Source organism: Bos indicus x Bos taurus, chromosome 27 (assembly GCF_003369695.1).
Source record: "Bos indicus x Bos taurus breed Angus x Brahman F1 hybrid chromosome 27, Bos_hybrid_MaternalHap_v2.0, whole genome shotgun sequence".
Classification (NCBI taxonomy): Eukaryota; Metazoa; Chordata; class Mammalia; order Artiodactyla; family Bovidae; genus Bos; species Bos indicus x Bos taurus.
The window spans coordinates 23,907,988-23,931,989 of NC_040102.1; the positions used below are offsets into that span (position 1 = coordinate 23,907,988).

Sequence of the window (24,002 nt, forward strand, 5' to 3'; positions counted from 1 at the left end):
AGAAGAAAGGAGAGGAGATGAACTCCCAGATAACAGGACTATTAGATAGCCAGATGTTCCAAGACTGTCATCATACAAAGGTTGCTGCCTCTTTCTGAACCTTGGTCCCCTGTGGAAGAAACTCTGTTTCTGGATTTAAATTTATTTGGTGCTTGATGTTTCTGTGAAGTAGTCATGCATCCCAGGTATATGTTGGGGTAAAAAAAACAACAAAAAACCTATATTTGGAATTCTGTGTGCCTGAAGCTGTTTGCCAAACCTAATATTTGTAGCCGCGTGACTTGCCGTTCATGGAAAAGGCTGATTTGTGGAGTTGAGTGAGTGGCAAGGGCCCTGCAGAATCATCTCAATTAAACTAGACCTGAATGTTCATCTGTGGATTTCACCAATGGTGAATATAAGGAATTGCCCTATCTAAAAAAATGTCTTTTTAATTTGTGTGTGTGTGTGCTGTTGGGAACATTATTTAATGCCTTTAAACAAGGAAATCCTTGACAAAATCCCTTCAAAATCAAGCATCAGGAAAAGGTTTGTTCCTGATGATGAACTGTCTCCTGAAATTACCCAAAGAATTATCCAAAAATGGAGAACACCCGGCTGTTCTCTACTTTTCTTAGGTTGGTGGACCTAAGCTCAGAAGTAAGTCTTATGTTTGATCACTACCATTCTTCTTAATTAGAATTTACTGCTACAGTTCCTTCTCTTTCCACCTTTACTTTGGGGTTCATTTTAGTTCTGAAAATCTTTTCTACCATCTCAGTGTTTTTTTTTTTTTTTCCCCTGAAGTGGGTGGCATATAAAAAAGGTGCAATTAATTCAGAGGTTTAAAATGTGCCTCTTGTGACAGTTATTTCCAAATAGTGCTGCATTCCCCCTGGCAGAATATTTGCTTCCTCCCTCTCCATTGTTTATTTATTTGATGTGAGAAAGAACAAGAAAGCAAAGACAGCAAACTGAGGGTGGAGGGTTTGCCTGGAAAATTCCCAGGAAGAAACAACTGACAAAATAATACCCTCTGAAACAGATGGGTCCTATGGAGAATTATGATTTCCATGTTCAAAACTCTTTCTCTGTACAAACATAGCTGGAAGCTGGTTTTAGCCGGTTTTTCCCTCAATGCTCAAACAACCACTGAAATGACATATATGCCTCGAAGGCCCAGGGTTCACCTTAGATGCTTGGAAGTGTGGCTGTGTTTACTTGGAGTCCCAGGCTGGAATGGCTGCAAAAAGAGTGAAATTAATACGCAGAAGGAGCACTTGCCAGTACGTCAGTGGTGAAGAATCCTCCGGCCAATGCAAGAGGCAGGGGTTCGATCCCTGGTCCGGGAGGGTCCCTCATGCCACAGAGGAACTAAGCCCGTGCATCACAACTACTGAGCCTGTGGTCTAGAGCCCGGAAGCCGCAACTACTGAGCCCATGCACCCTAGAGCCCAAGCTCTGCAACAAGAGAAGTCACTGCAATGAGAATCCCACACACTGCAACTTGAGAGTAGGCCCTATTCATCACAACTAGAGAAATGCCCTCGTGGCAATGAAGACCCAGCACAGCCAATAATAAATCAATAAAATTATTTTAAAAATATGCAGAAGGGGACCTGGGAGATTTTGCCATCCTGGTTGCTGGCCCCTTTCCTAGATTCCTAGGACATCCATTAAGATCTTGGAATTTATTTTAAACTTGTCCATTGTTATTAACAAGGTTTGAGAAATTCGTTCACAACTTCAAAGATTACCCTTTAGGTAGCAATACAAGGCTCTTGGGCTATTTCCCTTCAAATGGGTGTTTATTGATTTTTTTCTGTGTCTAGTTTTGAGGAAGAAAGATCTGGTGCTTCTGAATTTTCTCTGAAGCACTTTTTAAAGGCATGGTAACAAATGCTGACTCTAGTAGGTGCCAATACATGTGTCAACTGAATGAGTTTTAAAAAATGGAAACCCAAAGGAGCTTTGAGCAGCAGGTGGGTGAGTGGCCTGAAAGTAGAAACACTTTTGAGTTCTTGCACTGCCCTCATCTAGGACAGCATTAACAGCGGGCTGTTCCCCACCCAGCACTCCACCCTTTCTTCCCAATCCTGCCAGGGAAGTCAGTCTTGCCGGCTGTATCACCCAGGCCCCCTTGCTCTCTGGCGTCTCACTGGTCTTGGCCTGGGGATGGCAGGTGGGGAACAGATTGAGTGAACCCTCCCCACTCCAGCCCTTGCTTTTTGTCTCACCATCCGTTGTTTTTCTCTTAATCCTGCCCGCAACCCTCTAAGTGGTCCCCTGCTAAGTTCTCGTCATTTGAACCATCTGGGGTGGCTTCTGCTTTCAGCCAGGCTTCTGATACAAATGATAACCAGCTTTAGCAAACTGGAAATGGATTTCAAGCAGTGGGATTAAATTCTGAAACTCTGGGATCACACCAGCTGTGTCTGGCTTCTTCCTAAGAGGCTGTTAGGTTGAGAGAGAAGCAGGGAAGATGAACTGGTCCCCACATGCCTGGGCTCTTGTGGCCTGATGCTCCTTCTGACGAGAAGTAGAAGAACAGGGACAGTTCAAGTGGTCTTGAAGCCACTGTTTCAAGGGCTTAAAATGATTTTACCCACCAAAGGTATTAACCCACTTGGGGATGAAAGAGCTTTGCTCAGGACTCAACCAGCAATTTTAATTAAAAATGGAGGGTTCTGTTTTTTGTTTTTTTTTTTTTTAAATAGCCACTTGACAAGAAGGTAAAGAGACCGCCTAATGGGGTAGTGAGACCAGAGTCCAGGCTTCATTCTGCAGGCGCCACTGTCCTCAGGACCTTGCAAGAAGCTAGAAATGTACGTAATTGCAGAGGAAACTGCAAGACTACAGGAGAAAAGGAGGCTAGACCACGGTGGGCAATGACATCCACAATCTTTCATATTTATATCTTATATATATATATTACATCCAAGTACGACAGTCATTTGTACCATTTCCCAAGAGACACGGATGTTTCCAAGGCAAGGCAGGGCACGGGGAAAGGGGTAGGATGGGGGTCCGGCCCAGAGGAGGGGCTGGGAGCTGCCTCACAGAAGCTGTAGGAGCTTCAGTGATTGTAAGAGGGCTGTGGGCTCGGCCGACGCCAGATACTGGCAGCAGAGCCAGTCCTCCAGCTCCACCCCGCGCCGGCGGTCCACCGCCTTCTCGGCGAACTTCATCATCATCAGGGCTCGCTTCATGTCGATCCAGTTGTGGAGCGTGGTGCACAGCACCTCCTCCGAGGCGCCCGGCGGCTCCACCAGCTCGCGCCGGGGCCCCCACAGCAGGCACTGCAGCACGCGCTTGGCCTCGCCGATGCGGATGCGCTTGATGGGGTCGGCCTCCAGCAGCAGGTGGGCGAGCCGCTGCAGACCCGGCGAGTAGAGGGACAGCGCGGGCAGCGGGGGCAAGTCCTCCTGCCGGTAGTCCTGCTCCCGGAGCTGCGCCCGCACCTCGAATGGGTTGGGCTGGTGGAGCAGCTCGTAGATGAGGATGCCCGTTTGGAATTCGTCGAACTTGCGGTACTGGGAGGCCGACACGATCTCGGGGGCCAGGCGTGCCTGGCTCTTCTTCTGCTGCAGGTTGGTGGTACCACCTGGCTTCTGCTTGGCCTTCAAGAAGTTGCTGATGATAAGCCGGGGCAAGTGTTTCTCACTGGACCCTCCTTGAAAGGCGGGGGCGGCTGGAGGGGTGGGGTTGACGCTGGTAGGGACGGTGGCTGAGGGGCCAGAGGAGGGGGTAGCCGCAGGGGCAGGGGATGTGGTGGTGGGAGGGACGGAGGCAGCGGTGGAAGGCTCGGGGGAGGCCTGGGGGGCGCAATGCACCAGCAGCAGGTTCTCCAGGCACAGGTCTCGGTGGATGATCCCATGCTCCTTCAGGTGCTCCAGCCCGTTGCAGAGCTGCAGGAGCAGGAAGCACACCCGCCGCTCGTAAACCTCCGGCTCAGACTGGTGGCTGGCGGCCAAGTCCCGCACAAAGTCCGAGGCGGTTTGGTGGGGCACCTCCCGAGTGATGACCACCACGCAGTCCTGCTCCTGGGCGGGGGGATGTGAGGGCAGGGCAGACAGAGGGTCCTTGTGTGCGTCGGGAGAGGTGAGCATGCTGGAGGGCACGGAGGCGACAAAGTGGCCACAGTCCTGCTGGATATTGAAGTGCACGGGCACTGAAGGGCTGCAGTAGGAGGCTGCTTTGGGCTCGGGGGTCTTGCAGATCTGTGGGGGAAAGCGGAAGTGAGGTCAAAAGCCAGAGCCATCGTTCTGTTCAGTAAACAGTGCTGGGACATTTAGACATCCGCACGCAAATGGTGAACTTACACCCCTACTGCCCACTGGCACACACCATTTAACTCATAATGGGTCACAGAGACCTAGGTCACAATGGAGAGGCTTAGGTGTGAGAGCCAAAACATACATACTTTTGAAGAACACACAGGGCAGATCTTTGAGGCCTTAGGCTAAGCCAAGATTTCTCAGTGACCACACCAGAACCATGGTCCAAAAGAGAAAAAGGCAGACAAACTTGACCTTATCAAATCTTAAACTTGTGGAGTTCAAAAAGTATTAAGAAAATTGGGAAGACAAGTATCAGAATGGGAGGAAATATTTGCAAAACACATATCCATCCAGAATGTACCCAGAATTATTGCAAAGCTGTTGTAAGATAAATTATCCAATCAAAAAGTCAGCAAAAGATATTCACAGGCATTTCACCCAAGAACTATGTAAGTGGCCATAAGCACATGAAAAGATATTCAACATCATGAGTCATAAGGGAAAGGCAAGTCAAAAACACAGTGAGAGCCCAGGTGATATCCACCAGAATGGCTGTAATAAAATGATAATACCAAGCATCTATGAGGATGTGCAGAAATGGGAAGTCTCAGATGCAGCTGCTGCTAAGTCGCTTCAGTAGTGTCCGACTCTGTACGACCCCATAGATGGCAGCCCACCAGGCTCCGCCATTCCTGGGATTCTCCAGGCAAGAATACTGGAGTGGGTTGTCATTTCCTTCTCCACAGATACAGCTAGTGGGATGTAAAATGGTACCACCCCTTTGGATGCAGACGGTCAATTTCTTAAAAAGTTAAACCAAAAATGATCATACAATCCAGCCAGAATGAGTTCCCTTGATAGGAAGACATCTCTTTGCCCACAACGTGGACTGGACAAATTCTCAGGAAGCCAGATAAGAGCTTCCTCAGGCAATCAGCCTCACTCCCCAGCCACCGCACCTGACTTGGCAGCTACCTGACAGCAGATATGTTTGATCGCTCGGATGTTCCCTTCTTGGGGAATCTCAGGGGCAGAGATGCAGGCCCCACACCTCTAGGACTTGGTCAAATTCTCTTAGGCTGCCCTGGTTTCTAGATCCAGGTTAATATGCCATGCCTACCAACTGGCACAATCCATGGGGCTGATTTTAGTGGAGCTGCTAAGTGCAAGCCACTCTTCCAAGGGTGAGTCATAGCAACTGAAAGAAAATAGAAAGCTCTCCAGGGAATAGGGAAGCCCAAGGGCCCAAAGGCACCCTCTGAAGATGGAAATAAACAAGCAGAGGATCTCAAGTTCTCTGGGGAATTCCTACTCTGTGTCTTTCCCGCCTCTTCTACATCTTTTTGTACTAATGACAGAGTCAGCTACCTAAGGATCCTGAGCAACAAGAATCTTCATCTGGTGGCCACATAACTGGGAGTCTTGAGTCACACACAATGGCCTCCCATCAGGCCTGATCCCCTCTAATTAATTATACTGAAAGAGACTGCAGATGGTCTGTGGGCACTCCCCTGCAAAGGGGATGGTGCAGTCCCAGCCGTGCTGTGTAGAAGGGTAAGGATCAGTATGTAATCCTGAGAAGAAAGGCATCTGGCCCCATCTACAAAATATCACCCAGCAAACAATCTCAAAATAACCCTTCCGGCTGCTGCGTGGCTATACTTGAATGATCACGGCGGTGTTTATGGAGCGCCACAATGCTTACAGGTGACGTTTTTAGAAGTTCTGCTGCAAGTACCTTTTCAAAGAGATTTATTTATATTGCAGCTCCACAAACCTCAGCATGAAACCTGGCATAAAGGAGCTCAGCTACTAAGAAAACTTTTTAAAAGATAATTGGAGGGTTGGGGGGTCGGGGGGAGGGAACACATTAATTTAGTGATCTCTCTTATTAGAAAAGTAGAATAGAAATAAAAGGGAAGCTCATTTTATCCCAGACAGTGTTTTCTCTTCCATTAACAAAAGTGGTTTCAGGATACATGTCGAAAAGGCACTGCTGTAGGTTCTTTCTTATCTGAGCCCAGCCAGCTATATTTGGTTTTTAAATGGCAGTTTTCTGGAACATTGTCGGCTGGGGTGGTCCTCAAAAAACAGTCTAGTGTATAAATCCCAACAACCACTGTGTATGGGCCTGTTTGCAGTGCCATCTATGGATACAAGTGAGAGCTTCTCAACTACAACATACCCCGATGACTTTCATATGGTGCCTATAAAGCATATTTCCTGTAGTGTCTCTTTATATCTCATTGAACAACTCCACGAGATAGATGTTACTACAGGGCAGGAAGCTGAGACTTTAAAATGTTAAGTTATTTGCCCAAGATTATACAGCTGAGAAGTGTTCTGGAGGTGAAGAGTATGAGCTTTAGGGTGAAAAGGACCTTAGTTTAAATATGAACTCTGCAAACATTGGCCAGTTACCCTTGATTCTTGTTCTTTTCGGTTGGTCGTTATGTTCTATTAAGTAGTCACAAACACTGAACGCATGAATGCTGAACCACTGCTCCTGGGGAAACACAACGTGAAGTTCTTACAAATCTCCGGTCACAAGATGTTCATCAGCTGGCCAATGGATAACCCTGCTGTATGTGTGTTTCCGTTTAAAGACGCCTTATTCATAGATACTGCTGAGTACCTCAACTGTGCTAACAGTGACTCATGGCTGACCGCAGTGTAGCTCATGCCTGAAAAGAAGCTGATCTAACACCCTCTCAAAACTGCATCACAGTCTTCCTGACCTTAGGATCATGAGATAGGACTTCATTGCTTGGCATGGCTGTTTTAAAAGGTGAAATCACCCTTTAAAAAAAAAAGTGTGAAGATGAAGCATTTGTTTACAGTATGAGAGCTGAGAAAGAAGGTGGAGAGTCCCCGTGTAGCACCTCAGCTAGGGATTTGCGTGTTGACTACCTCGGATCTCCCCAACTCTGCACATGGCCAGAGCAGATGCACAATGCACAATGACCACTAAAGCACCCCAAGTATTTATTATTTGGGGTTACAAAAAAATTTCAGCACCAAATTCACAAATATGAAATCCCCAAATATTGAAAATTGACTGTATTTATCTCAAAGTCTGTTTCTCCTCTGTATCTCAAGGGCAGTGTCCCTCCTCACAGGGCCACTGGGAACATTCAAAGATACAACACAGACGTAGCTTTCAACACAAAGCCTAGCCCAGGTGAGCACCCACCGGGAAAGGTTGCTATGGTGACTGCTCTTGTGGGTCTGGCGGTAACCTGGTGGTGGAGCCAGGCAATCCAGAGGTGGCTGGCAGGTAATTATACAAACCCAGAGGGCGCAGCTGCCGGGCCTGGGATGCGTTTCCAAGGATCCTTTTCTCCAGGGTATCAAAGGCTTGAGCCCACCAAAAACTCTCCTCGGGAGTGCAGGCAGTTTGCACAGAGATGTAAATGAAGGAGCAGAGTAAATGACAACTGGCCTGGATGGGATTCAAAATCGGTGAGCTGGTCTTCTGGCAAGACCTCACTGCCTCAAACAAAAGACGGGGTGCATGTTAACCAGTGGGGGAGCCCTGGGCAGGGCCCCTCAAGATCATTCTACAGTGTCAAATTAGGAGTGAAGGTAGAGGAGGTGGGTGAAAGGCTTCTCTTCCACCCCCACCTCCCCTCACCATCCCGCAAGATCATTTTCAGGGGTCTGCGCTCAGGTTTTGGCTCAAGACCTTCACACAGACTGGTTCAGCTCCAATTTCAAAGGTTTCATTGAGCCAAGTCTCGCTTTAAACTTTGGTGCCTTGGCCTGCTTCGTGGTTGAAAATCTGGGCTAAGTCACGTCTGCGAAATAAAAAAGACCCAGCCAACCTAACACGGGTCCCTAATTACTGGAGTTCTGGCTGACTGAGGCATGAAACAGCTTCGACAGCACACGTAACAAAGGCTTTTTTTCCTACCCTGTATTCGTGGAGCAGGGCTACACGAGCTGGCTTCATTCTCTCACTGCCACAGGAGGCAAAGCCCACAAACAGAGGAACCAACGTGAGCCCGAGCAGGTGCGAGCCTGCAACCGAAGCTCCTGCATCCCAGACACGGATGAGCTCGGCCTCAGACAGGCAGCTCGGGAAGGGGCCTGCTCCCCCTCCTGGGGACCCAGAGGATTCAGATGACTATTCCATCCAGAACCAGCACTAATGAAGTGGAACGGTGGCGCGTGCAGGAGGATGCTCTGCACCCCGCCTCCACCCCATCATCAGGCCAGGCACATCTGCAAATTGATGCTGCTGTTCCCTAGACTCTGAATACTTGAAATTCTTCAAATTTCCTTTTCATAAAATATTGAGCTCCAATATAAAAAAAAGTTAAAAAAATTTAAAAAGAAATTTCCTTTTCACACACTACAGAGATACTCCCTGATCTGCCAAGGCTCCAGCAGAATCACAGAGAACACTGGGACTCTCTTCCTTAACAGGCTCAAGGTCTATCTGCTGGTTTCCTTATTATTTTTTGATATGGACCACTTTTAAAGGTTTTACTGATTTGGTTTCAATATTGTTTCTGTTTGTTTGGGGTTTTTTGGTTGGGAGGCATGTGGGACCTCAGCTGCCTGACCAGGGATCAAACCAGCATCCCCTGCAATGGAAGGTGACGCCTTAACCACTGGACTGCCAGGGAAGTCCCTCCTTATGGTTTAGATTTCAGATGAAATGAACAACACTGCCTTCTAATGTTCTCTGGGAATGCGAATTTTCTGCACTGTTCTTCAGAATTGGCTAACTCTTCATTATTACAGGAGGTCTTAGAATCCAAGCTGCACATCACAATCATGAATCTAAAAAACCAAACCCCTTGATCCAGAAGTTCTGATCCAGCAGCAGACCTGGCACCAAGTGGCCCCCTTGGGCCACATCACTTTCTACGCCATGGGCAAGAAGGATTAAAAGCCTGTCCCACCAGGCTCGTTCCTCCTCAAAATGGAGAGGTCAGCTGTCTCTTGACAGTGAAGGAGCCCCCAGATCCAGCCCCAGGAGGCAGGGGACAGTAACTGATGCACTTGAACACAAGAAAATGTTCAGGATGGAAGCAGAGCGGTGATTCAAAGATCATTTTCTCAGGTCCACTGGGTCAGCAGAAGCAAAGAACTTCCTAAAAGCACCTCCACCCCCTTGACTTTCAAGGAGTTCAAATTTACATCCCTTCATTGGATGGGTACAGATCCCGGGCTCTGGGCTGCCCGTGATGACCAGGCTGACCACATTCAGCTCACTCTTTCCTCCACTGAACCCGTGCATACAACTCACACTATCCTGGGCCAGGCAGAGTGAACTCACTGAATATTTCCAGGAAATGACCCTCCTCTGGGAGGTGGCCGAGGGCACAGGACTTTTCAAGCCACAGGGCTGCCAGTCAGGACTGCCAGCTGCACGGCAGGGGAGCGGGAGGCGGGGGGGGGCGGGGGGTGAGACCTACCTTCACGGCGTAGGTGCTGCCGGGGTCCTCGGAGCAGGTGGCGCAATAGTAAATGGCATCCCCCGAGTCACAGCAGGGCTTGTTACAGGTCAGCTTGAACAGGGACCAGTTATTCTCGCTGAAGTGCAGCTCCTTCTTCTGGCCACCCATGAAGAGGTCCTCGCACCTGGCCACGAGGCGGACCAGGGACTGGGCGTAGAGCCCCCCCAGCTTGGCGTAGGTGCCCTCTTTGCTGCTGATGCTGTTCAGGAGGCTGTGGAGCTGCAGCTGAGTGCTGCCCGCCGAGGCCTGGCTGGACACGCTCAGCTGAGAGGACGAGGCGGAGGAGACCCCTTTGCCCTGCAGGCCTTTGCTGCCCCCCAGCCCCAGCACAGGGCCGCGGTGGCCACTGCCTTTGGAAGTTTTCTCCAGTGGCTCGGAAGCGGAGAAGACGTGCTGGTGGCGGCCGCCAGGGCCTGAGGTGTAGCTGAAGTGGGAGTCCTCATGGGCACAGACGTTAGTCTCCGAGTGGCTGAGGTTCAGCTTGGGACTTGCTGTTCTGGGTTTGGGGGAGCCCTGGGTCCAGAAGAAGCCATCGGGGGAAGAGGCCGCCCGACTCACGAGCTTCTTCTGGGGAAGAGGCGGGGGCTGCAGGGGGTCGCCAGGGGACACATCCTCGGTGGAGCCTGAAGGGAAGGGGACGGGGGCAAAGAGCTTCTTTCTGCTGTTGGTGGGCGAGTGAGCTGGCTCAGATGACGGACCTGAGAGAGAGAAACAGAAATTCTAGGCTAGAAATCCATGCTGCTCAGTTCCAGGGTCCTGTGGGTTTTTTTCCCCATCAAAGTAATTTATTTTATATTGTTTTTATCTATTTCTTGAAGAGACAACATATGCATATGAACAAATTAAAGTGCAAAAAAGGTATACAATGCCAATGAGTCTTCCTCCTATCCTGTCCCTCAGCATCCAGTCCCTCTAATCAAAAGGACACCACTGCTGGCAATTTCTCACGCATCCTTCTGCAGATCCACCAAACAACCAAAACAAACACACACGCAACATACACATGTTTACACAAAGGAGAGCAAATGGTGCCCACTGATGTCAATATTCCTTTTCTTCATTTGCCACACTACGGATTGGAGATAGTCCACATCAGATGATGTCCAGGTGTATTTCATTCTTTTTAACGGGTGCCCCATAGCTTAAAGCTCAACATTCAGAAAACGAAGATCATGGCATCCGGTCCCATCACTTCATGGGAAATAGATGGGGAAACAGTGGAAACAGTGTCAGACTTTATTTTTCTGGGCTCCAAAATCACTACAGATGATGACTGCAGCCATGAACTTAAAAGATGCTTACTCCTTGGAAGGAAAGTTATGACCAACCTAGATAGCATATTCAAAAGCAGAGACATTACTTTGCCAACAAAGGTCCATCTAGTCAAGGCTATGGTTTTTCCTGTGGTCATATATGGATGTGAGAGTTGGACTGTGAAGAAGGCTGAGTGCTGAAGAATTGATGCTTTTGAACTGTGGTGTTGGAGAAGACTCTTGAGAGTCCCTTGGACTGCAAGGAGACCCAACCAGTCCATTCTGAAGGAGATCAGCCCTGGGATTTCTTTGGAAGGAGAGATGCTGAAGCTGAAACTCCAGTACTTTGGCCACCTCATGCGAAGAGTTGACTCATTGGAAAAGACTCTGATGCTGGGAGGGATTGGGGGCAGGAGGAGAAGGGGACAACAGAGGATGAGATGGCTGGATGGCATCACTGACTTGATGGACGTGAGTCTGAGTGAACTCTGGGAGTTGGTGATGAACCGGGAGGCCTGGTGTGCTGCGATTCATGGGGTCGCAAAGAGTCAGACACGACTGAGCAACTGATCTGATCATACTATATCATTTTATGCAAGTATCATAATTTATTTAACCAGCTCCCGCTGGATGGCTACTTAGGTTGCTTCTAATATGTGGCAAACAATGTTGGAACAGCAACAACAAACGTGAACATATGTGGCTTGGCTGGATTTTTTCAAAAAGTCAGTTTATAGAGGGTAGTGTTTAGCTGCAATATAATGCCTCCTTTTTAGTGTATAATTCTATGAGTTTTGACAAACTGATGGCCTGGGGGACAGGGCAGGCCCACAGACATTTTAGAAGGCAAACAATGGTGGTGGTGGTTTAGCCATTAAGCTGTGTGCATCTCTTACGACCCCATGGATTGTAGCCCACCAGGCTCCTCTGTCCATGGAATTTTCCACGCAAGAATGCTGGAGTGGGTTGCCATTTTCTTCTCTGGGGATCTTCCCAACCCAGGGATTGAACACGAGTCTCCTCCATTGTGGGCAGATTTTTTTTTTTTTAACCTCTGAGCCACCAGGGAAGCCCAGAGGGCAAAGGAAGGTGATTTTATAAAAGAAGCAGCAGAAAAGTGAGTGGTTCCTAGACCCCTGAGTTCCCAGAGTGGTGCACATGGATACTGATATGATTCTGGGAAAGTTCTGTCACTGCCCCAGGTCTCCACAGAGCACAAGTACATCCAGAAACATCACAGAAGGTGAGATGGATGGCCAGGCTAGATAGAGCGAAGACTGCACTTCATCTTTGTATCACTGCATGAAATGGAGAACTCACAATGAAACAAGAGTTCAAGTAAAAAAACATTTAAGAAAAGGTACTGACATTGGAGACAAGGAAGTGCCAACTGAAATAATACTCATTTATTTCATTCTAAGAACTGATTCAAAGACGTACCCACTATTTTAATAAAAGCTTTTAGAGGGATTAAAAGAAACCCATTAACTTTATCCATATGTGGTAAAATGCATGCTATTTTCCTGAAGGTTAAAATGTGAAAGAAACAGGGGTCTCAGATTTAGGGAAAGGGACAGTTATGATGTGCACCCATCATTTTCAGCAGGCCCCCAACCTCCAGGATCTAATGGCTGATGACCTGAGGTGAAGCTGATGTAATAATAATAAAGTGCACAATAACTGTAATTTGCTTGAATCATCCCCAAACCATCTCACCCCCCACCATCCACAGTCTGTGGAAAAACTGTCCTGCAGGAAACCAGTCCCTGGTGCCAGAAAAGTTGTGCATGTCCCCTCCTAAGGGCAGGGCACGCAGTACCTCTCTGAGCCCCTCTCCTCTCAGCAGGACGACTAGCATGGAGGATGCACAACAAACCCAGAGGCCTGAGACACGTGGAGAGAGGCCCCACAGGAAGGCCACTGTTAGTTCTGCGTCACTTCACTCAAGGCCTTTGTAGGGCTGCTTGCGCATATGTGATAGCTGTTCATGCCTGAGTCTCTCTGCTTTCTCCAGCCGAAGTGGGACAGAAGTGGCCGGCACCAAGCCTCTCATATCCCACATGGGGCAGGGCGCGGGGTGGGGGGTGGTTTCCTTACTTAAGATGCTTCTCCATAGGCAAGAGACAGCAAGGTGGACGACCACGTCCTCAGGTGTTGATATCCGTGCCCCGCCTCACTGACCAGCATCAGTGAGCAACAGCAGAGCAAGCCCAGTGTGAAGCCCCCAGAAGGACAGAATTCGTACACGCAGCTCATTGCACCCAGGAGCTGGGAACCAGGTTCAGGCAGAGAGTATTATCAACACTCAGAAGATAAGGGTGGGGGAGGAGTGGAGTGTGATCAGAATTCCAGTCAATCAGCCCTGATGTTCACTGGAAGGACGGATGCTGAGGATGAAACTCTAATACTTTGGCCACCTGATGCGAAGAGCCAACTCATTAGAAAAGACCCCAGTGCTGGGAAAGATTGAGGGCAGGAGAAGAAAGGGATGACAGAGGATGAGATGGTTGGATGGCATCACCGACTCAGTGGACATGAGTTTGAGCAAACTCTGGGAGATGGTGAAGGACAGGGAAGCCTGGCGTGCTGCAGTCAGTCCATGGGGTCAAGCGACTGGACAACAACAGCCAGTAACAGGGACACCCTGCCTATGACTCCTGCTCCCCAGTTCAACTGGCCGGGGAGGTCGGTGACAAACCAGCTTGTGGACTAGTCCCCTCTTTTAGCTTCATGCTTATACCCACCCCCTTATTTGGTGTGCTTGTCTTGCCTTCCTTGTAGGGCTCTCACCACATCCCTTTCTGCCTCTACCCTGACCTGAGGGTGCACAGAGAGATGTCAGCTGTCAATCTTACTCAGCTGAGTTTCCTCATTTAAAACTGACCAGACTGCATCCCCACAAAGGCCCCTTCCAAAACTAATAGTCTACAATTTCAGCCACTCTTTCCATTTTCAACAGCTCCTCATGTGTATTCTGACTCAAAGCTGCCCCTGAAAGAAAATACCTCTATACTGATGGTTATCTGGCTTCCTCTGTTCCTCTAGCTCTAGCTCTCATATGCTGTGGCTGGAAAACTTTTCAGTCTTTAAGAATAGCAGGAATCTTAAAAAAAAAAAAAAAAAAATATATATATATATATATATATATATATATAAAATCAGCGACACTTCTTACCCTGGATTACCAAAGAAAACCAAGAGGTTGTGCTTTAGCACAAAAAATAACAGTTGGAAGGAAGTGATTTTTTTCTCCTTTGCTCTGTAGGTGTTCCCTTGCTTTCTTGTGGGAACTGTGAGTCAGTGGCTTTGATGAGATCTATATCCTGCAACCTCTGAACTAAGTCTAGCCAGGAGTACTGGATATTAGAAGGAGGCGTGGCTTCAAGGATTAGTGTGTAGGCTGGTTCCTTTTTCTTTATTTCTTAGATGTTAAGTGTTTGTCACCCAACAAGCACCGCCTAAAGCACCGAGCAGTCAGATGATGGCACTGCGCAGGGAGGCTCCCAGCCAGGCGCTTGCCCAGCGGATGGATAGGACTACATGACACAGACCTCATCCAGTGAAGTGAGGCTCACTGGAAATGTGCCCTTTCCCTGTATAACTGGGCATTACATATATGTGTGTGTGTGTGTGTGTGTGTGTGTGTGTGTGTGCATGCTAACTCCCTTCAGGCGTGTCTGACTCTTTGTGACCCTATGGTCTGTAGCCTGCCAGGCTCCTCCATCCACGGGATTCTCCAGGAAAATATATTGGAGTGGGATGCCATGCCCTCCTCCTGGGGATCTTCCCAACCCAGGGATCAAACCTGTGTCTCTACATCTCCTGCATTGGCAGGTGGGTTCTTTATCACCACCTCCACCTGGGAAGCCCTTTACATACACATTTGGTAGTTTGGTAACAGGCACCCCACCTTCTGTCCTGAGGCATTCTTAACCCACGCTTCAGACATGGATCCATGACTGATGAGAAGACCGTAATTCTCTCTGATGGCTCCCAGGTACCATGGGACTGAATAAATAACATCTCAGCTGTTAATATTCTTAGGGCTTCTCAGAAAGAGATGTCCATGTGTGACGCTTCTCAATGAAACTGTGATTTCTCCACCTCAAGATAGGCAGTAGCCGTCTTCTATGGAATCACAGGGAGCCCCCGAAAGCCCACTCTGGCTCTGTCATGCTCTTGACTCTTCCGTGGGGCACCTCCTCAGAAACATGGCTGTGACCTTGCAGAGGCTAGACTCTTGCTATGTGCAGCAGCTGCCACCCTCTGCATTTAGAAGAGCCAGAAAGAAGAGGGGACAAACATGCCTTGACACCTAAAATAGTCTCCAAACTCCCAGGCAAGCCACTGGTTTAGAAAAATGTGCCTGAAAAAATCATGAAACACTTTGGCCAACAGCCCATGTTCTCAGGACTTGGATCCAAGGGTGCACGAGACAGAGTCAAATATATCCTGGGGTTTTAGGCCGGTGTTAGGTCATTCTGTTTCCAAATTCTGGCTTACAATTAAGGGTATAAAAAGGGTAAGAATGGAAAATACTTTCCTGGGAAGTCTGCCTACATCACAGTTACATCATTGGTAGTTTTTTAAAAAATGACTTTGTGTACTAATAGGGCCAGAGAGCTATAATCCCCATTTCCTAAGTTTTTCCTTTCAATTTTCAATTCTGCATATCAAGCCAGTAGCTAGACATAGAGCAGGACAGATCCGCAATTCTTTAGTGCCTGTGCTTCAGAGAAAAGTGTTTCCCCGGAGGAAACTAACTATCACAGGCTGCGCGGGGTGGGATCTTAGAACAACCGACGGGAAGGTGAACTCATTTGGTGCCATCCTATTGAGAAAGCAGAGAAGAGCAACCAGGATTTCAACCGTCCGGAAAAAGAGCTTAACTCCTATGCAGAAACGCAGGCCAAAAGTTCAACCCCAGCACTGTGAGGTTTTCTTATTATAGAGTCCTCTCTTCTGGCTGGGTTTTAATAGGTACTTTCATTGTTCTCTACAGCCAAAATGAGAGCTGGGCTTCAGGAGGAAGTGGTCAGTCCAGTTTTGAAACGTATAAATAAGCCCGTGTGGCTCCCTCGGCGCCTGGCTCTGCCCTCTGACGGCAGATGTAAAGGGCTGAATGGCGCAGACCTTGACAGCAGGGAGGCCAGAGCAAACGTGGGGACGAAGGGCAGGGTCCCAGCTAAGAGCCCCCCAGCCCAGCTCCAAACCTTAGCTTTGGCATCTGACTGTTCTCCACCTTGTAAAGGAAAGTAAATGGAATTTTCTTTTGTTCGAAACACTGAGCATTTTGTGGATCTTTTTCTAAAATGAGGCTAAGAGGAAATGACTGGTTGGCTGGAAATGACTGTATATATTAATCCATTCATTCACTCAGTATTTCCTGAGCACCTACTACAGGCAAGGCAGAGGGAACAAAGTAGATGGAGAAACCTCGTCCGCACCATGGCCTGCTTCAATCCCTACATGTTCAAGGTGAGAAAACTGAAGCCATCGGTGGAGGCCAGCATCACACAGGAAGTGGTAGTCTTGCAGATTTTGGCCAAAACCCCTTCCCCCCACCCCCAGAAGATGTTAAGGGTGAGGGTGGAGGGTATGTTTTAGACTCACAGAGGGTAATTTTTTCCTCCAAAGGAAAACTGTACAAGCTCTTGTTTGGTTCCACAATCAAAACAGACTAAGCTCTATTTTTGTTGTTGTTGTTGTTGTTAAAGGAAGGCATATGGCATTCCTTCAAGAGGAATGCTTACTTTTTCAAGAAGGCAAATGTGGTCTGAAAATGGAAACACATTATTAGCATTTTACAATTGTATGGAAAATGCGGCATTTGTGAGATGTCTCTCTGGACTGCTTAAGCACCCCAAGAAACAGTGATCAACTGTGATCACTGTGATCAACAGTTATCAACTGTCAGTAGGCCACTGACACGCAAAATGGGGAAGCACTGTCTGTCTGGAAAACAGGCTCATGGAAACTATTTCATGTCTACAGCCCGTGTGTGCTTCCAGAATCATGATTTTTCCCATTATAACACAATCATTAAGGGTTTGCTTCCAAATTAACAGTAAAATTAAATGTTCACGGTACTTTTGCATGCCGCTGATGGAAGCATAAATTGACATTTTTAGAGGTTAATTTGGTAACATCTATTTTAAAATGCATATGTGTTTTGACATATCAATTCCACTTCTAAGAAGTTATCTTACAGATATGCTCACCAAATTATCTCAGTGTATGTCCCAGGATGCTACTGTAGACTTGTAATGAAAGGAACCTACATATGCATTGACAAGAGGAGGGTTTAACTCATTCAGACAATGAAAAAATATGTACCATGAAAAGCAAATGAGGTTGACCTAGAGGTTTTGACTTGAAGGACTTCAAGATACAGTAAGTACAAAAATGTGTAGAACTGAAGCTTATGATATTTGGAATATGGATATGAATTTGTGGGATGATATAGAAAAAATGTTCCAAGTGCAGGTGGGAGCTGGGATGGGAGTGTCTGAAGACTGGCTTTTCATTTTATATCTTTCTCCACTGTTTAGATTTGTATCATAGACATGTATGGACTTTACTGAAATAATAACATGTTTTTAAATTTAGTTTAAAGAGAATAGCTTAACCTAAGATGAAGCTTTAAGTGTGGTGATATTGTGAGGGCTCAGGCCACACTTACACTTAAAAATGGGTTATCTTTTCTTTAGGATAAGTTCTCCAATCTTTAGTAATAGATCTTTCAGAACAGAACCCGTGACTCAGTGTATCTCCATGGAGGGCTGGGAGGAGAGATATAGTGTTAGAGCAAAACACCGATGGAATATATTAGACTGAACCCATCCATTTAGGATCAAGCATTCTAACAAGCCTGCTTAATTAACAGAAAACACACTATTTTTGGCTCAGAAGTTTTAGATATCTTTTTCAGGACCACCATTTTTTTTTTTTTTTTGCTTGCTTCATGTAGCTTGCAGGATCTCAGTTCCCTGAAACAGGGATTAAACCCAGGCCACAGCAAAGCCCAGAATCCTAACTACTACACCACTAGGGAACTCCCAGAACCACCTTTTTGAAAATACTGTTTCTTCTTACAGAGGCTCAGGTATTAGCCTGAGTGGGTGAGCAAGGGCTCAGTGAGGGCCAGGCTGATGTCTGCTCTTTGTGGACTTACTGTCTCCCCTTGACAGGTGTGTCCCACCCCCTTCCTGGTTGACTTTTCCCTGTAGCACTTATCGCCATCTGACACACTGGCTACCTGAGTTAAAGCTTCCTCACTGTCCGTGTCTCCTCACCAGAATGTGAGCTCTATAGAAGAAGGGACGTGGCACTTCTGTCCCTGCTGTGTCTTCAACATCTAAAATTGTACTCAATCCATAGTTGTGTGGGATTTCCCAGGTGGCTCAGTGGTAACGAATCTGCCTGCCAATGCATGAGATGCAGGAGACCCAGGTTAGATCCCTGGGTCAGGAAGATCTCCTGGGGAAGGAAATGGCAACTCCCTCCAGTATTCTTGCCTGGGAAATCCCATGGACAGAGGAGCTGGGCAGTCTACAGTCCGTGGGGTCACAGAGTCTGACACAACTGAGCAACCAAGCACATCGTGACTCCGTTAATGTCTATATTTTTAAAATCCTCTTGGCATTATTATTGAGAAATACAAGCCCACTACTGTCAAGATAGTTAATGAACTTTCTGTGCCTCTGGTTTGCCAGCGACAAAAATCAGAACAGAAACACTGCCTGGGTATATTTCTTCACGGGAGTTTATAGTCACTACTATCTGGTTACTTAGGCCTCTCGTCTATCCCTTGTGACCACATTTTCAGTTCAATGGGAGATGGGAGCCTGGCATCCATGATGTTTGTTTAACTGTGGAACTCTTAATTGAAATGTTATCCTACATCAAAAGGGAAAATGATCTTAATGCAATTATGAGGTTTGCAATATTTAAAAGTAACCATTTAAAAGCACACGAGTCTCCTGATGACCATTCCTCCCACCCCCATCCATCCATTCACTCCAGATGACCTTCCCCTTGGCAGCGTTCATAGATCTGTCCTTACACATGCAGTTTGTCCCTCCCTAACCAAGCATAAACCTGACAACTGCTTAGATGGATTTTTCCTTTCACCGAGTTGACCCACTGTTCAATGAAACTGCCCACATGGACAAATGGGATAACAGATGTGCTCAGAGGAGTAAGAAATGCGACATAAGCACAAAGAGCTGAATTAACATTGATACAAAATATTTTGTCAAGTTTAGACAAACTCGCTTTTTAAAAATGCAACAAAGTTACCGCTTGCAATTATGTTTATTTTTCTTATAAAATTAAAAACTTTTGCAGTGGGTGGGGCACAAAACCTGGATCTAAGAAAACTAACTTTCACCATGAACCCAGGTGAGTTTCCAGGAGGTTTCTAAAAACTGCTACTATGCTACATGCCCTGGAATGACTTTGTCCTCAACTCACTCAGGCTTGCTCATACCATAGACTCAGAATCCACAAAATGCGTCATTTTCATGAGTGAATTCTTACTGACAAAAATCAATAATCGAATGGTCTCTTTTGATTTTATATATAATATTAAAGAAGTCGATGCTACATTCTTGAATTAATTCTACCTCTCCTGTCTTGGTTCCCTGTTTCAGCTTCAACACTAGATGCCAAATAGTAAAAAAAGGCACGATGGGTAAGTATTTCTGCTCCAAGGTAAAAGTGAGTAAGGATCCATGGGACGAAAAGCTCACCGTTCAACAACAGATTGAAGCCAGCTGCCTTGGCTAATGATGAGTGGCTAAATGAAGGGTTTCTTACATTTCATGACTGGCGGTTCTGGATAGTCTCCAGATTAATGTTTAAAAGACATTAAAAAGGAGAAAAGAGAGAGAATTCCTGTGGTCTCTTGCCAGTTTCAAAGCAGGGTTCTGGGTACAGAGCCATACGTAGGAGCAGCAGATAGAAACTGGTTTGCTCTGACGAGCCAAAGTCTGGTTAAGAAGCTATTGGGTTGGCCAAAAAGTTTATTTAGGTTTTTCCATAACGTGTTACAGAAAAACTTGAACGAACTTTTTGGCCAATGCAATATATACCTTTTTGTTATTCCAGGAATCTAGATTTTGAGGGACATTTCCATTGACTAGCTCACAGTGAAAGGATAACCAGGAAAATGTATCCTTTTTAAAAAAATCAAAGCATAGCTGGTTTACAATGTCATCTCCGTGTCAGATGGACAAGTGTTCATCTTAATTCTAAAAGTCTGAGTTAGGTATCACCAACATACTGAGCGACTTCCCTCTCACTTTTCACTTTCATGCATTGGAGAAGGAAATGGCAACCCACTCCAGTGTTCTTGCCTGGAGAATCCCAGGGATGGGGGACCCTGGTGGGCTGGCGTCTATGGGGTCACACAGAGTCAGACATGACTGAAGTGACTTAGCAGCAACATACTCATAAACCCTCAAGTGGCTCCCTATTTCCAAACTCCAAAGACTGGTTTGGAGAGCTCTGCACCAGCCAGCCCCCGGCCTCCCACCACCTCGTAGACTAGTGCCCCTCATTCGCTTCCACTGAAGTGTGTCAGGCTGGTCTCACCCTTTTGCCCTGTGCATCGCTAACCTTGTGCCTTTTTTTCTCCTGAATTGATTCCCTAACCTGCAAAACCCCCTCTTCCTCCCATTACCTCCTCAAGTTTAACCACTCTTGACACAAGAGCTGAAGTCCCATCTCCTCAGGAAGCCTTCTCTGAACCCTCCACCAGCCCTCACTGATTCCTCTCTCTCTGGACGCTTTCATAAGCACTCTTGCTCTGAGCAGCCCAATTTGCTTGCTTACTCCATCCACCCACGGGTCAGGAATTTTAATCTTACCTTCCTGGCTAGACGGTAAGAGCCCAAGAGCAAACGTCATGATTTGCTGGTTCTGAAAACAAAAGTGCTGGAGCAGTTTAGTCCAGTTCTCACCAACACGAGCCGGTGGGTGGCAGATGGAAGACCCTCCCACGGAATCACTTACAATCCCAAGAGAGCAGGTCCCTGAGGACCAGCACAGGGTCTAATGGTTCACGTGCCCAGCCCAGCCCTCCACAAAATAATGTGCTTTGTAGAAATTTCTGCACAATTGAAGGGGGAAAGGAAAAAGACAGACACCCAGGATAACCTGCAGAGAAAGAAAATGTTCTTTTGCCACATCCTACCCAAATCAAGGCTAAGATATTTCCTGTTTTTAAGTCAGAGCTATCAGAAGTTTCCCATCAGAACACACCACAGACTGACTTCTATGCTTCTGTCTGAGTGGCACTAATCTTTTAGATAGAAAAATGTTGGTGACAATAAATTCACACTGGAACTTTCTTCTCAAAAAATGCCTACGGAGAAGAAATATTTCCTTAGGACTGAGAGGGTCATGATAGCACACGTTCAAACCTATCGTGCTCGGGCAAGTCGATGAGAAATACAGGAGTCAACACACACACACACTCACACAAATGTTAAAGGCTGAAGGTTCTAATACTACCCATCAAAACTACAGGAAAGCAACAGTTTTTTTTAGGAATACAGTCATCCCTCGTTTTCCCTGGGGGAATTGGTTCCAGGAATCCCCTGGGATACCAAAATCCATAGATGTTCAAGTGTCTTATACAAAACAGCAGCAGAGTACCGTCAGCCTGCTGTATCTGCAGGTTCGGCATCCATCAATTTAACCAAAGATTTAACCTTGGGAACCTGTTCGAATCTGTGAATTCAGAGCCTGCAGATATGGGGGCGGGGGGGTAGGGGGGTGGGGAGGCAACTGTATACCCAATCAGGACATGTGTATACGTGTGATAAATTGCTTCCGACTCTTCGCAACCCTATGGACTGCAGCCCGGCAGGCTCCTCTGTCCATGAGATTCTCTAGGCAAGAACACTGGAGTGGGTTGCTGTGCCCTCCTCCAAGGGATCTTCCCAACCTAGGGATTGAACCCACATCTCTTGCTTCTCTTGCATTGGCAGGTGGGTTCTTTACCACTAGTGCCACCTGGGAAGCCCAATCAGGACATACCCACATATGAAGCGTCAGAGCTTTATCCAGAAGCTCTGGGATTGGTGGTGGTCTAATGAAGCCTCCATGCTTTAATTCAACAAACACTGATACAAACACCTGCCGTGTATTGAAGTGTGTGCATATGTGTGTATGCACCTCTGTGAAAGAAGAGGAGAGACAGAGGGTGGAGGGAGAGGGAACTTGGGATTGCCATTGTGAACCAATCCTGAGGACAGAAATCAAGCGCAGACCTGTATATATAATGACTCAGTACCCAGGAGTCAGGAGTCTTTCGATATGCTTCTGACCTCCCACCGTATTGCTGTGTGGAAGTACTATGTGTGATTGGAGAGGGAGATATGGGGTGAAGGCCATACCTTGCCATAAATTCAACAGGGAATAAGAATTTCTCTGGTGGGCCAGTGGTTAAGACGCCACCTTCCAATGTGGGGGTGGGGGTTCCATTTCTGGTTAAGGAATTAAGATCCCACGTGCCATGCAGTGGGCTTCCCTGGTAGCTCAGCTGGTAAAGAATCCACCTGCAATGCAGGAGGCCCCAGTTCAATTCCTGGATCAGGCTACCCACTCCAGTATTCTTGGACTTCCCTGATGGCTCAGACAGTAAAGAATCCACCTGCAACGTGGGAGACATAGGTTTGATCCCTGGGTCGGGAAAATCCCCTGGAGGGCATGGCAACCCACTGCAGTATTCTTGCCTGGAGAATCCCCATGGACAGAGGAGCCTAGTTGACTACAGTCCATGGGGTTGCAAAGAGTTGGACATGACTGAGTGACTAAGCACAGCATAGCATATGCTGTGCAGTGCAGCCAAACAAATAAATAAATAAAAATAAAGAGAACTCTTATAGAAAAACAAAACAAAACAACTCCTCGGTAGAGTCTATTTTGTGGGGAAAGTGGGACTGAGACAGTAGGTCTAGCTCAAAGCTTCCAAATCTTGGCAATTAACCCAGGCCTGGCCCTCCAGGCTCAGGAGAACCTATGTCTCTCCATCAGGGTCAAGTGTGTTACCTCCATCGCTGCAGGTCCTGGAGTCGGAGGCCAGGCTGTCCGTGGAGCCCGTGGTGAAGCTGACGTGGACGCCCCTGAAGGACGGGCTGAGGCTCTCGGCAGAGCCCTGGCTCACCTTCTCCAAATCAGAGCTGCTCTTGTTCATTTTTAAAAGGTGCCTGGAAAATGTAGAAACAAACGATAAAAGTAATTAATGTTGTCTCTGTTCAAAAAAACCAGCCAATGGAGTATGAACCTACTATGCTCTTGAAGCCTGACCAGTGCTGGCAAGTTCTGAAAAAATGATTTGGGGGAAGACAGAACAGGGGCTCTTCTGAAACCTTATACACATGAATGGCAGGTGATTTCTTGAGTGTGATTAAAGACAAGTGAGTCTATTAAATTTGGCAAAGCCCCCAAACCATGATTTGGGAGGAACTGCCTTTATACTCTGGCCCTCTCTGCCAAAACATGTATGTCAGCTACTATACCACGTGTCATCTCTACAAAGAAAAATTGAACATTATCATACAAGCCAACGTACAGAGATATATAGAGATTGGGGAGGTTTTGCAAGATCACAGGACAAGTGAACTGTGGACCCAAAACAAAAGATTTCTCCTGCGCCTGGTACTCTCTTGATACAGCTTCAAAGGGTCTAGCTTGTTCCATGGAGTTAAAGGAAACATTATTTCAATTTTAACTAGACTTGTAGTGCAATGCTTAGATAGAACCATATTAAACCTTATACCAAAACTATGGAATGAATCTGCCCTTAGGCTTTCTATGAAATCTTTGATTGTGTCTCTAAGATAGAATGACTGACGCATTGGGGACAGGAATATCAAGTTCAAGAAAAGAACCTCGCCTTGGAGAAAACGGTTCCCTTATTAAGTAGAAGGTTTAGCTGATTGATTTCCCTCTTTCCGAGGACTACATGAATATTCACTCTGACCTGACATTTTCCCCACACAGTGGGAAAG

General features: G+C 46.9%; 1 protein-coding gene across 3 annotated transcripts in view; it reads right to left on the minus strand.

Moving 5' to 3' along the window:
- Positions 1–2,676: 2,676 nt before the first annotated feature.
- Positions 2,677–24,002, minus strand: part of PRAG1 (PEAK1 related, kinase-activating pseudokinase 1) — a 47,255-nt gene continuing 25,929 nt past the window's right edge. For all 3 annotated transcript variants that reach the window (XM_027529814.1, XM_027529812.1, XM_027529813.1), the window contains exons 4-6: positions 23,041–23,198; positions 9,686–10,425; positions 2,677–4,199 (exon numbers count right to left, since the gene is read on the minus strand). In XM_027529814.1, the coding sequence (XP_027385615.1) occupies positions 3,036–4,199; positions 9,686–10,425; positions 23,041–23,198 (2,062 nt within the window). In that variant the 3' untranslated portion in view covers positions 2,677–3,035. The remainder of the gene's footprint in view (positions 4,200–9,685; positions 10,426–23,040; positions 23,199–24,002) is intronic.